The 14,156-nt window shown below is 30.0% G+C and overlaps 1 protein-coding gene across 1 annotated transcript; it reads left to right on the top strand.

Annotated features, from left to right (window-relative positions):
- The first annotated feature begins 10,061 nt into the window (after positions 1-10,061).
- On the top strand, positions 10,062-12,436 carry LOC122584781 (U-box domain-containing protein 19). Its single transcript, XM_043756840.1, has one exon. The coding sequence runs from the start codon at positions 10,203-10,205 to the stop codon at positions 12,255-12,257; it is 2,055 nt and encodes a 684-aa protein (XP_043612775.1). The 5' UTR covers positions 10,062-10,202; the 3' UTR covers positions 12,258-12,436.
- Positions 12,437-14,156: the final 1,720 nt, after the last annotated feature.

Genomic DNA, 14,156 nt, shown 5'->3' with positions numbered 1-14,156 from the left:
TTTTAAGATACATGGTCCTCCAGTTACTATTGTTTCAGACAGAGACCCTATTTTTGTTAGTAATTTCTGGAAGGAATTCATGAGGTTACAAGGGATTCAACTGTCCATGTCCTCTGCATATCATCCTCAGTCAGATGGGTAGACTGAAGTGCTTAACAGGTGTTTAGAAGCTTATTTGAGGGCAATGTGTATTGATGCACCAATTGATTGGGTTAAATGGATACCTTTAGCTCAATGGTGGTACAATACCACATGGCATTCAACAATTAAAATGTCATCTTATGAAGCCTTGTTTGGAGTTAAACCAGCCATTCATATTCCTTTCATTCCTGGTGATACTTCACTGGCATCAGTGGAGGAGTTGCATAGACAAAGAGAAGGCATGATTCAAAAATTAAAACAAAATTTGGCAGTTACAAGAAACAGGATGAAACAGGCAGCAGATTTGCATAGGAGTGAAAGAGAATTTGAAGTAGGGGACTGGGTTTATGTAAAGTTGCACCCCTTTGCTCAACAATCTATGAAAATTCATCAAAATAGGAAGCTTTCTGCAAAATATTTTGGTCCCTTCTTGGTACTACAAAGGATTAGGTTAGTGGCATATAAGTTGGATTTACCTACTTCTGCTCAAATCCACCATACGTTTCATGTTTCTCTGCTCAAAAAGGCTCATGGGCCTCCACTGCAGACTGCTCCTTTTCCAGAGGGACCAAGATTCATTCTGCAGCCTAGGTCCATTATTGACAGAAGAATGGTGAGAAGGGGTTCTAAAGCTGCAATTCAAGTATTGGTTCATTGGGAAGGATTGTTCTTGGAAGAAGCTTCATGGGAGTACTTGGATGACTTGAAGTGTCGTTTCCCTGCTTTTGATTTTTGAGGGCAAAAATCTTTAAGGGGGAGCATTTGTTACGAATTAATAGTTTTACTTTAGTTTTGGGGTCGATATGTAAAAAAATAAATAAGTCAGGGGGTGTTTGTGTCAATTAGTTTGAATGTTTGTTAGAGTAGTTAGTTAAGCGGTTAGTGAGTCAAAATCAGTCAACGACTGATTTCCTTTGTATAAATACCCAATATTGTGATCAATTGAATGCAGACTTGATAATCAACATAATTCATTCTCTCTCTCTAAATTCTCTGTATCACCCATTCTTGGAAAACAACTACGAGTATATCCTAAACTAATTAAAAAACAAGAATTATATCAAAACAATAAGCATATGGGTCTGTATATATTCCTGATATTCATTAAGTCTAATCAAAATTTTAGATTTATATTAAATTTTTAAAAATTAATTAATCAGTTTAAGTGTATGCGTTGTAAGTTTAATAACAAGTCACATGATTAACAAACATTAATATCGTTGGTTCGTTAATTAAAAACGAAGGATAATTTAATTGCATAAAATGGTAGTAAGAAATTAATTGCAAAAATTGAGAGAAAATGAAGAGAAAACGTACGATAAAATAGAGGTCCAAATGAAATGGATAGATATCAAAACGGATAGTGTGTATAGACCATAGACTACAGAAATATTTAAATTGAATTTCATTTACAAACAAGAATGATGAAATGAAGGATTCTTACTTTAAAAATTTTTTTGCCGATATTTGGAGATAGGAAAGCTATGGTCGTCAATGGGTGTTGATCGGGATGCGGTAGCAACTCGCGACACCGGAAGTTATGAGGAAAAATTGTGGTTAGATAGGGGTTCAACTTGAAAGAAAGTAAAAGATACAAAAATCAAAATTATTTAATAAAAAAAACTTAATGTAGTTGTATTTATGTTTATAAACTTATATTATACCCCTAGCTATTTCAAGTTTTCAACACCACATCCAAAAACATCATTTCAACCACTAACCAATAAAACATCATGGATCAATGGATTATTACACATCAACCATTAATCTCATCTTAGATCTACCGTTTAATCGTTGTAACGCACGGACACCAACCCTCGTTGAATAATATTGATATTAACCAATATCATGGAGACATTCAATTCGTTAGCAAATATCATGATTAAATTTAACAAATCTATTGTATACAAAATGAAATCACTATATTTATCATGAATAACTATATAAACAATAATTTTTTTCAATTATAATAAGGAAAATGCGATCAACATGCAATAAGTTTTTCATAAAATACAATATGTAGGACATAACAGGTAAGCCATCACATAGGATGCTTCGAAGTTAGATCTTAAGGGGAAGTAGACGATAATTTTTCTATTTCGTTTTAAAAATATAATTAGATATATAAATAATTCAATTCAATTTCGTACAAAATCTTATAATACTCATCTAAATAGTTAACACTAGATTTTAGACCCGTGTCCAACACTGGACACGAGACTTACGATATTATTAATATTATATATTAATAGATGTAACTCATAAAAGCTTATAAGTTCAAAGTTGAAGATATATGTAGATATTATGTGTTTAATTCAAATGCCAAGAATGTTAAGTTAATAGAAAGAAACTAATGTAATAAAAAAACATTGGAAGCATATACCCTGCTTCATCAGTTGAAAGACTTTTTTACAGACAAAATTTGTTGTAATGTCTTTTGTCTTTCCATCTTTGTCACATATTAACACCTTAAAGCCCCTTTCTCGACTTAACTCGAGATAGTGCGATGTACAATTGTTCTTGTGTGAATGTCGGACTTTGTAGATAGAAACCAATTTTAATAACATTGTAAAAATAGTTATTTTAGTTATTTGTTTTTTATTAATTAAATAAAATTATGTAAAGACTAAATGGTGATATCATCGAGAATAAATTTGATGAAATCGATCGATATAATTAGTTAATAAGTCATAAGTTCAACTGTCTCTATTAATATTTTAATAGTACAATTACTATTAAAATCTTGATATATTTACATTAAATTTAATTTATTGTTAATTAACTAATTACTTATATATATGATATAACGTATTATTGGAATTTTATTGGATAAGTATCAGCTATTATTCTATCGGATATATATTAGCTATTATTATTTATTTATTATATTCAAATTCTTGGGTAAAAAATGTAAATTTGTTATGGAAAAAAGAAAAAAGTGTAAATTAAAGTCAAAATTGAAAACAAAAGTCAACATTAAAAAATTGAGAGCTATGATTGGTTGATAAGTTATTAGAGCAACTGTGATTTAGTATAATAAAAGATGTGTTTTGTTAATAGGATAATAAGGAATAGTAGTAATCGATCTAATTAAATATAATTATAACCAATTCATATCTTTATCTTTATCTTTATATATACTAAAAGACAACTGAACTAATAACTTATTAACCAGTCATATCTCTTAATTTTATCTAATTGAAAATTGATGATGTCATAATTATAATAAATAAATTATCTTTATCGTTATATATACTAAAAAATAACTGAACTAATAACTTATTATCTCTCAATTTTATCTAATTGAAAATTGATGATGTCATAATTATAATAAATAAATTATAATTTACGATTTACGAATATCTATACAATTGATCAATATATATCTAAAACATGCGATATATATAATTTATGGATGCTTTAAATACTCTTTGGTTCCATGTCAATTTATGGATTATAATATATATTTAAAACATGCAACGTATTATATAATTTAGGGACACATCATATGTATTATATATATATATATATATATATATATATATATATATATATATATATATATATTATGCAGGTTAGCCTTTTGGACAGGAGATTATAATTGAGAGGATACAATATAGAATTGAAGTTAAAAAACTTCTATGAATGTATGACTATATCGGTAAATATAGTACAAGCCAAAAAGAACCATGATGGATCGACCTTTTCTACTAAAATAACTTATGAGGCTTTTTATTAAAATGAAGGTGAAAGTTTGATACATTAAAAGTTATAGCCATGAGTTTATTACTTTACATAACTTTTAATCAGTTTTTGTGTTTTGATATCTAAAGATGAGTTCCTTTTATATGTAATAGGCATACGCAATCCAAATTACAAAGGTATCTGTTTTTACTATATTTTGAGTTTTGGATAGTAGCACAATATAATCCTAATGATATTTAAAAAACTACACTCAAGAAGCAAACATGCTATTTAATGATTCGGTTCAACAGTATGACTAATAAAAACATGTCGTTTACGTATCGAGCTACATTCAAACACTTTATAATCCAACCAAGTTTAACGTTTTATCTAATCCAACCAACTATATTAGCTATATACGTACACATAGTTGGTACAAAACTTGCGATAAAGCGATCGAGGACACTCGCGAAGGCCAACGATGAGTACAAACGGAATGATGCAAGGGACCTCGACAACTCCCAACACCGACGGGTGGCGAATGGGACGTGGTCATAACATTTTTAATTACGTTCTTACGATCTTTCAGGATTGCTTTTTAGATATTTTCTTTTGAATTAATAACACTTTTTAGATTGTATATAGTTAAACTTTGATAATAATCTAATCTTTATAACAAAATAAACCCGTGTATTTGACACGGGTCTAAAATCTAGTTTTAAAATAAATTATGTATGGTTAACTCTACGAATTTTTATTTTTTTTTAACGACGTATTAGTTAGTTAGTGATTCGAACCCTAATTAACAGTGATATCCAGACGGGAAGTATACTAGAGGTTAGAACCCGAGAAATACCCCAGCAGACCAACAATGTGATAACACGGCCCCATTCCACGCTCTAATTACGCTGATAGTAACGTAGAGTAGCTTTACGCTCCAGCACCTCTTGAAATTTCTTACAATTTTAGTTCCATGGAGTGAATCATGTTCAATCATATATAACGAAGGTACAAGCATTATAACTATCAGCTACATGCATTATAACCCTGTGTTTAATAGAGTATGACTTGAAATTGATAACCTATTCGAATTGACATGTAATGAAGTTGATAAAATCAAACAGATATATACATATGTTAACGGATTAGGCTAACTCATGGGTTGGACCTTGGAGCTCGATCTGTAATTCTGTATATGGTGCTTGAGAATTATACGTTTCAAATGTCAAAAATAATTAAGAGTGTCAAAAATTACAATTACTATACTATCTATATAAACAAACTATCCCCTCCCCCATTTTACTTTCTACCTTTAAATTACCTAATATATCCTCTACACTTAAACTACCTCCACGCACCTTATCCCTAAAATTCTAAAATTACCCTTAATAAGAAAAACTCCACAATTACCTAAAACCCCTATTGTTATAAAATCTCCATTAACTCTAAAATTATTGCTGAAGGTATTATTACGGATAAGAAAAAACATCTTAATTGTCATAAATTATATTACAAAATGTTTAAACAATAATTACCTTTTTATAACTCACGAAATTACGAACCAATTATGTCCTTTGTATATTCGTATTAAATTTTAATCTTTGACTATTTATTTTTTTAATTGCCTTAGTCTCCTCTCATACAATTGTAAGTGATTATTTTTCATGGTTAGTGTTTGCACTTCATTATATTTTGCACCTAATATATGACTTATTTTTAGAATGAATATATACAGTTAGATCTTGCATTAACGCATCTCATTAAATCCGAACATTATCAACCGTTACGGTGTCTAAAGCGTTATAGACCGTCGCCGCTGCAACGCGCGGGCACCACTCTAGTTTAAATAGATAAAATATATTATTTGCATGATTAATATATTATTTGCATGCGATAAATATGGAAAAACAAATTGATTGAGATCCTATAATGTTTTACTAGATTATTGACCCGCATAATACGCGGGGAATATAATGAAAAATATATTGAAAGTTGTTGTTTGTGTATATTTGTTTAAATGATATATCAAAATATACTTAGTTCTTGAAATTGCTTCAATCAATAAATCTACATATATAAAATGGAAGTCAAATATTCAAATAGATATATGGACCATTTTGTGACTCGATCTTATAAAATCTATAAACCGTTTGTTAACATATACATTGTTTGTTGTATAATAAAATAAAAATGAAAAAGATACAGATTACGATAAAATAAAAATAGAAAAGATATATGTTCATTTCCATATAAAATTAAGGTGTGAATCATTTGCTAGCAACAGGGGATCTAACTTACGTTGTGTTAACCGGGTTCGTGCTAAAGAGCTCCCTCACCCCCAATACCTAGTAGGATGAGAAACTCTCAACTAAACCGCCCACATTTAATTGAGATAAAACCCTGTTGTCTCTGCAGGACTCAACTGCTTCACTTGAGGAATTTATTGTAAAATGCCTTCAAACGTCTTTCTCATGTCTCGAACTCACGACTTTAAGCATAAAAAACTGGTTCTCAATCACTGAGTTGTAAATGAGAAGTACATATCTTTATCTTCTTTATATATAAAACTAAAAAAAAATAAATATGTTAGAGGTTATATATGTGGTTATTATTTTCTTTCGACAAATAATACTTTTGTAAATGTTGGCTTCTTATGTATTTTTTTTAAGAATTTTCTCATGGTTATATTTTAACTCATGTTATCTTAATCTTAATCACAAATAAATTAACAATTGATGATTACCAAATAATATATTTGTTATTTCATATTTTGCTTAATTATCACTTTTTCTTCTATTTTTGTTTTACATGTGTTTTACTAAAGATATTTGATAAAATGACAAAAGTTATTAGATAAAATGATAAAAGTTATTTTGTACCATATATGCGTATCCGTACTCTAATTAACCACTTTAAACATCAATGACACCCAAAATCATAAAAAAAGTTAAAGTCAGGTTATCTCATATCTAACTTAAAACGTATATGCATCTTAGTTCATTTTAATATTTTTATAAAGTATATATATGGCTATTTATTTTATACTAAAAAATATTAAAAATTAGATGTAAGAAATTTTTTATTGAAGTTGGGTGTAAAACAATCTTACCTTTACTTCCCCATGTATATATGTTTTTTTAATAATTTTGTACAAAATAAGAGATCCATTTACTTATTTTGTAAAAAAAATTAAAAGTTAAAATGTAAGAAGTTTTTCACCAATATTAAAATATCCTTCTTTAAATTATTATTATTATTATTATTATTGTTATTATTTTATTATAAATTATTATTATTATTTTATTATAATAATTATTATTATTTGATTATAATGATTAATATTTTATTTATTTATTATTATTATTTTTTTATGAGACTATTTTGTTATTATATTATTATCATGATTATGATAACTATTATTATTATATTTTTTATTATTATTTTTAAATTTTTAGTATTATTTTTATTAAATTATTGTTATTTAACTTTTTTTTATTGTTATAGTTAATAGTATTTATTTATTATTAATTATATTTTATGACATTTTTATTATGGCATTATTTAACTATTGTTATATAGAATTTATTATTATCATAATAATTATTATAATTTTTATAAAAGGTTAACAAAGGGTAATTTTGTCATCTGTCATAATTTGAATTCAGATTCTTTAGTTGAATTTCCGTTAAATTCTGTTAACCAAACACATTACCGATTTTAAAACTTTCCAACTTCCTCAAATTCCAAATCTTTCAACAGATTCCAACTCTTTTAAAAACATTATGTGAACCAAACGGCCCCTATAACTTTTTTATTTATTTATCACCCATACTATTTCATTCTTGTCTTCTTATGATTGAACACTATTTTATTGCTAAATAAATTCCATTGAAGTTCGGAGTGTCACAGATCCATTTCACATGAGACTAATTTTGATTCCTAACTATGATGAAAACTCGGGTTGCAAAATTAAAATGGGTTTGAGTCATCAAGTTTTATGTAATCAGTTTATAATCGCTTCATTATTAGCTTGATCTACATTTTTGCATTGTTGTAGGCATTAGTGATTCAAATAGAGACTGCAATATGTGGGTGTTGTTAAAGATCTTTTAAGGAATTTGTAATATTTATGTGATCTAATGGGATGATAAGTGTATAACATGTTTACACTACCATTAAATAAAGTGCAAATGTTTTTTCATATACAACCGCTTGTTTGTGGGTAAAAGACAATACTTTAATGGAAGGGTTCTATAATGAATTTCAAGTCCAAAAAGCCTCCAAAAAGACTCAAATGTCGAAATATACCGATAATTTCACTTGATTCTATATGAACGTTTATTTTATCATATATAATCATGCACTTTAACTTCTATGATTTTTTTATATATGAGTATAATTTACAAAGAATCAATGAAAAATAGGATATAAATGTGTAATACACGATACTAACCTACATTTTTTTCATTACTAATAACTAAGATTACATACATTGATTCTTATTATAGGAAGATAATAAATAAATTATATTTTAGAAATAGTTTATCTGAGTTTCAGATAATAATAGTTAACAAATGGAAAATTAAAAAAAAAAAAAAAAACACAAAACCCTTTTATTGCTTATATTGAACCAAAATATAAATAAAGCAAAACCTTCAAATTGAAACAAAAAAGCTACTAAAATATGTTTTGTTGTATTGCGTAGATTGATGATGAAAATCAAGAAAAATTAAGCTATTAATATATAACAACACATATCAATAATTTTTCAGAACAATGGAACCTCCATATGATGTTAATAATATCCTAATTCGTAGTTTGATTTTCACATACTATCTAATTAAATGTAACTATGGTGTCTCGAATGCTAACTATTACTTTATGTTTTTTTTTTTAAAAAACGCCCCATCTAATATACTACCATATGAAATATACTTCAAAATTATCTTATGGATATGAGGAATCATTGTTCTTATTATTTGTTGTTTAAAAACTTTTTTTGTTAAGGTGTGAATAATTTGCTCGCAACAGGAGATCTAGCTTACGTTGTTTTAACCAGGTCCGCGATAGAGAGTCCACTTACCCTCAATACCTAGTAGGAGGGGAAACCTCCAACTAAACCGCCCGAAGACACGATGGTATAAAACTTTGCCCTTTCTGCAGGACTCAAACATGTTTCAATGTAAGACTTTATTTGTGAATATTTTTTCTCATGTATCAAACTTGAAACCTTCAACATCTAAAATTGGTGCTCAACCACTGAACTATAATGAGAAGTACTGTTTTAATAAAACTATATAAGGTATATAAGTTTTATAAAGATTATATAAATATAAATAATGAATGAGTTAAAAAGAATATGGAACGTAATATAAGTTTTCTCTAAGTATAATAATATAAGTATAATTAATAAGTAATTACTAATTAATTAACTGAAATAAAAGAATTGAAGGAAAGTAGTAAACGTACATGTAGTTAAAAACAAGAAAGAAAAGTCAATAACTAATCCAATGATCAGAATTCAAGTTTTTTTTTTTTTTTTTTTTTTTTTTTTTTTTTTATCATTCAATGGTTATCCTTTAATAAAAAAAATGAATTTAAGATGTTGGTTTAGTATTATTGGAAGATTCAATTTTTAATAATAAAGTTAGAAATATTTTAAACATTTTAAATTACAATCAAAAGTAAAATTTAATTTTATGATTTTTAGCTTTTTGATTTGTGATTTGATTAATGAAGTTAACGATAAATTTAGAAAGAGTAATGATCAATCCTTTTAAATTATTAGACTAAAAATTCTTCTAGTTAATAGGATTGTGACATGTGAAAAATTAGGGGATGAGATTAAGAAAGAGAATTAATGGATTTTACGTATTAACAAGTGAATATATTAGAAAGATTTTTGAAAGGATTTTTAAGAGGATTTATAATATTCCATTTAGAAATCACATCAAAACAAAACAGTGTTTTAGAAAAACACAATTTTGTCGGCAACGAGTCACGTAGTCTCATCAATTGCGCGCATTAAATTTAAACTTGGAACCTACACACGAAGCCGTCTTTCTCTTTCTCCCATACCATTCCACGTTGTTTCTGTCTCCATCGTTATATCGAATGTCAAACACCCTACCACACCCCACCACGTGTCCACCTCGCAACCTGTAAACACACATCTATTTATACATACACATGCACAACGTATAGTATAGTATAGTATAGTATATCCCACTCAAAACAAAAACAAAAATCCAAATCATAATTAATTCTTCATAACCTTACTTTTCATTCTAATAATAATCCAAAACCCCACTTTAACATCAAAATCTTTTTCTAAGTCCCTTACAAACCTTTGAATTTTTGTTGATATAGATTTAGACATGTGTGATACAAATGCTCGCCGGGTTTTGACATTTCCGGCGATTCGTCCATGTGAATCTGTTTCTCCGGCGACCCTTTTATCTTCTCTAATCACACTTGCTAAAAACATATGTTCATACAAATCAAGACATATTTTTACAAATGCGAGTAACGCGAAACACTCGTTTCGTCTTGTCGGAAACATCCTCGTATTCCTCGAGGATATCCGACAATACGAAACGAGTCTTTCGTATGAGATGGTTTTGTCACTCTCGGAGCTCCATTTCGTGTTTCAAAAGTTGCGGTTTTTATTGGAAGATTGCACAAGATCCGACGCCCGGGTATGGATGTTGACCCGGTCCGAAAAGGTATCGTATCAGTTTCGAGCTATTTTTCGATCTGTTAGTGTGGCTTTAGATGTATTGCCATTGGATTCTTTAAATATTTCATATGAATTGAAAGAATTGATGGGGTTTATTAAGCAACAAGCTTTGAATTCAAAGCTTGGTTTTCGACCCGAAGATGAACGGGTCTTGGAGCTTCTCAGATCCGTTTTGGATCAGTTGGAGCAACAAATGAATCCGAATTTAAAACGGGTTCTTGAATATTTGGGAATAAGGAGTTGGACCCAATGCAACAATGAAATCAAGTTCTTGGATTCTGAAATCGGTTTGGAAAGATCCACACCAAAGAAGTCGGATCTTGGTATTCTTAGTAGTTTGATGGGGCTGATGACATACAGCCGATGCAGGGTTTTCACCGTCATAAACGATGAGGAAAACCCTGCTTCTTCTGATGGCTTTCGAAGAAGCAACCATTTGATTTCGTCTATGAACGTTGATGATTTTCGATGTCCTATTTCTCTGGAAATCATGTCGGATCCGGTGACTTTAACAACCGGACACACGTATGATAGAGCGTCAATTGAAAAGTGGTTCAAGTCGGGTAATTTAACATGCCCGAAAACAGGTGAGAAGGTTAATAGTGGTAGCTTAGTTTCAAATTTGTGTATAAGAAGTATTATTAAGCAATATTGTGTCGAAAAGGGGATTTTGTTGGGAGAATCTGTTGGTGGCAATCGTAGTCGAGAGATTGCTCATGCCAACACTGGCGGTAGTGTGGCTGCTGAGGCGGCCATAAAAATGGCGGTTGACTTTTTAGTCGACCGTTTGGTGTTTGGCACAACAGATGCCAAACATAAGGCAACTTACGAGATTAGATTGCTTAGTAAAACGAGCATTTTTAACCGGGCTTGTTTGGTTGAAGCTGGTGTGATTCCGTGTTTATTGGACTTGATTTGTGTCAAGAACCCAAAAATCCAAGAAAACGCAATCGCGGCTTTGTTGAATCTTTCAAAGTACCCAAAAAGCAAGAAAGTACTCGTCGAGAACGGAGGATTGGAACTAATCCTCGAGGTTGCACAAAACGGGATGAAAATGGAAGCCAGACAACACGCGGCGGGTACGTTGTTTTATCTTGCTTCCGTTGACGAGTATCGGGACATCATTGGGAAAATCCCGAGATCGATTCCTGTTCTCATGGAGTTGGTGCTAGAAGGAACAAATAGATGCAAAAAGAATGCGTTGGTGGCTATTCTTGGGTTGTTGATGTACCCCGAAAACCATTGGAAGGCGCTTGCAGCCGGAGTTGTCCCGTTGCTAGTCGATCTATTGCGATCTTCAAGCCAATGCGAAGATCTACTAGTAGATTCTTTAGCCATTCTAGCGACACTAGCTGAAAAACCGGATGGAACAATGTCGATTTTGAGCTGTGGGGCTCTTCATGTGATCCTGGATGTCGTTGGCTCAACGACTTCTAAGGCATCAAAAGAGTATTGTGTTGCATTGCTGCTCGCAATGTGCACAAACGGTGGGGCTGATGTGGTTCGCGTTTTAGTGTCGAACCCATCTCTAATGGGACCTTTATATTCCCTACTCGCCGAAGGGGGTTCTCGTGCTAGCAAAAAAGCAAGTTCGTTGATCAGAATTATACATGAATTCAACGAAAAGCATGCTTCTTCTACCACGAGACGCCCAGTTGATCATTTCCAAGAACAATTTGTAAATGTTTGGTAAATTTGTATATTTCGATTTGGTAAAATTCTGTAACATTAGCTCGTTTTTTTTTATAAGAGCTAATCTCAAATAGCTATAGCTTCAGTCTTTTTTGTATGAAGCTATATTTGAAAACTCATCTGTATGTATAATTAAGTTTTCTTTCATGATAATAACACAAACAGTACTTTGAATTGTTACAATATATTATATATACTAATATATATGTACCTGCATATAAAAACTTGTTTATCATATCAACAACATGTCCTAGGAAAATAAAGATGGATGTAATTAATTGATTACTGATCTTAATATATAGCCTTTTCTAGTCCTACAATTACTGGTTCCATTGAAGTTCTTGTGTCTATGTTAATCATCTGTAGTTTTGCTTGTAGAAATTGTAAAAGTAACGACCCCATCCTGGCACCGCCCTTGTTTAAGGGCCGGTTTTGGTTAAAAGAATTTAAAGAAATTAATGTGACGGAATATAAGCATATAAATATACATATAATCACGAGTAAACGTAACGGAAGAATCGAAACATATATGTAATCAAATTAATTAACAAAGAATAGAATTGAGATGTGTACCTTATGCAAAGATCCAATAAATAATAATAATAATAATAATATTATTATGTTTTAGGATTTAAAGCAAAACTCCTCTACGATCGCACACTAGACACCTCTTAAACCGTATGCTAGTACTCCGATCACAAACCGAACAACCCTTTGTTACTATCCCTTAAAGTCGAACCAACTAAAACCCGAAAACCCTTTTTTTTTGAGGTTCGGCCAAAGCCAAGAACGAGGGAGAAAGATGAGAGAATTAATGTGTGAATGAATGAGAAAAACCCTTGAATTAATCCCTCTATTTATAGAGAATAATTAAAGTTTAGTTTACTTGGTGATCAAGTTAAATCAAGGCTTAAAAAGCCTTAATAAAACCGTCCCCCTTATTAGAAATTAGGGTCCAACACCAATGTTTTAATTTCACATTTTAATCTTTCTCTTAAATTAATTAAATACAATCAACCCTTTAATTATGTTTAATTAATTATTGTGATCAAATTAATTAATATATTACTTTAATATACTAATTAATAATATAAAGTATCGTGTGACCCAGTAAACTTAAATTATTTCCGCTCATGCAATTTATAATAAAATGATCACACTCCAACAAGACAACAAACGTATTGTACTCTCAATAATCAAGATGTATCGGATTTGCTAATTCATTAAATTGGTTGATAGTCGATATGATGTTGTTCTGTACTATGTGCCTTAGATTATATTTGAAGATTTTTGTGGTCTTTCTTTTTACATGGGCCGGGTTAATACTTCACTGGCCCAACATTCTAGTTCTTTTTATTTTGGGTGGATCACATAACACAACAGAAACCCACGGGGGGGTCACGTAACTCGTGAGTGGTGACTGGTGACTAGCAAGAAAAAGAAAAATGAGTGATTTAAGATGACAATGTTGTTCTAAGTTCCTCGTTATCTTTGCTGATTAATAGTTGTTGATTAATGTTAATAAACTATACTTTCAACAATTTATTGCGAGTTAACACTTTGTATCGATTATAATTAGTCTTTAAGTATTAATACAGACTATTTAAATAATTAACTAACAAATATCGTATTCAAAATTGTTCATGTCAATTAATAAAAAATATGTTTTAACAACTTATAACGTATTTTATTAGTGCTTTATTTAGTTATTTTTAAGTCTTTCAACATTACTTTATTTAACTAATATTAGTTTTAAAATTATCGTTGAAACTGTTATAACTTGACTATAAACACATACACACTTGTGAATATCGACGGTACTAGGTTTCAACTCTTAGACTTAAAGAGTAATGTCGTGTAATAAAGTTCCCTTATCTTGGAAGAAAAAACTAAGAAACCA

Source organism: Erigeron canadensis, chromosome 1 (assembly GCF_010389155.1).
Source record: "Erigeron canadensis isolate Cc75 chromosome 1, C_canadensis_v1, whole genome shotgun sequence".
NCBI lineage: Eukaryota > Viridiplantae > Streptophyta > Magnoliopsida > Asterales > Asteraceae > Erigeron > Erigeron canadensis.
This window is presented reverse-complemented; position numbering and strand designations above follow the sequence as displayed.

What these genes read in the sequence shown, in the direction of transcription:
- LOC122584781 (XM_043756840.1), top strand. Translation starts at nt 10,203, where the DNA reads ATGTGTGATACAAATGCTCGCCGGGTTTTGACATTTCCGGCGATTCGT.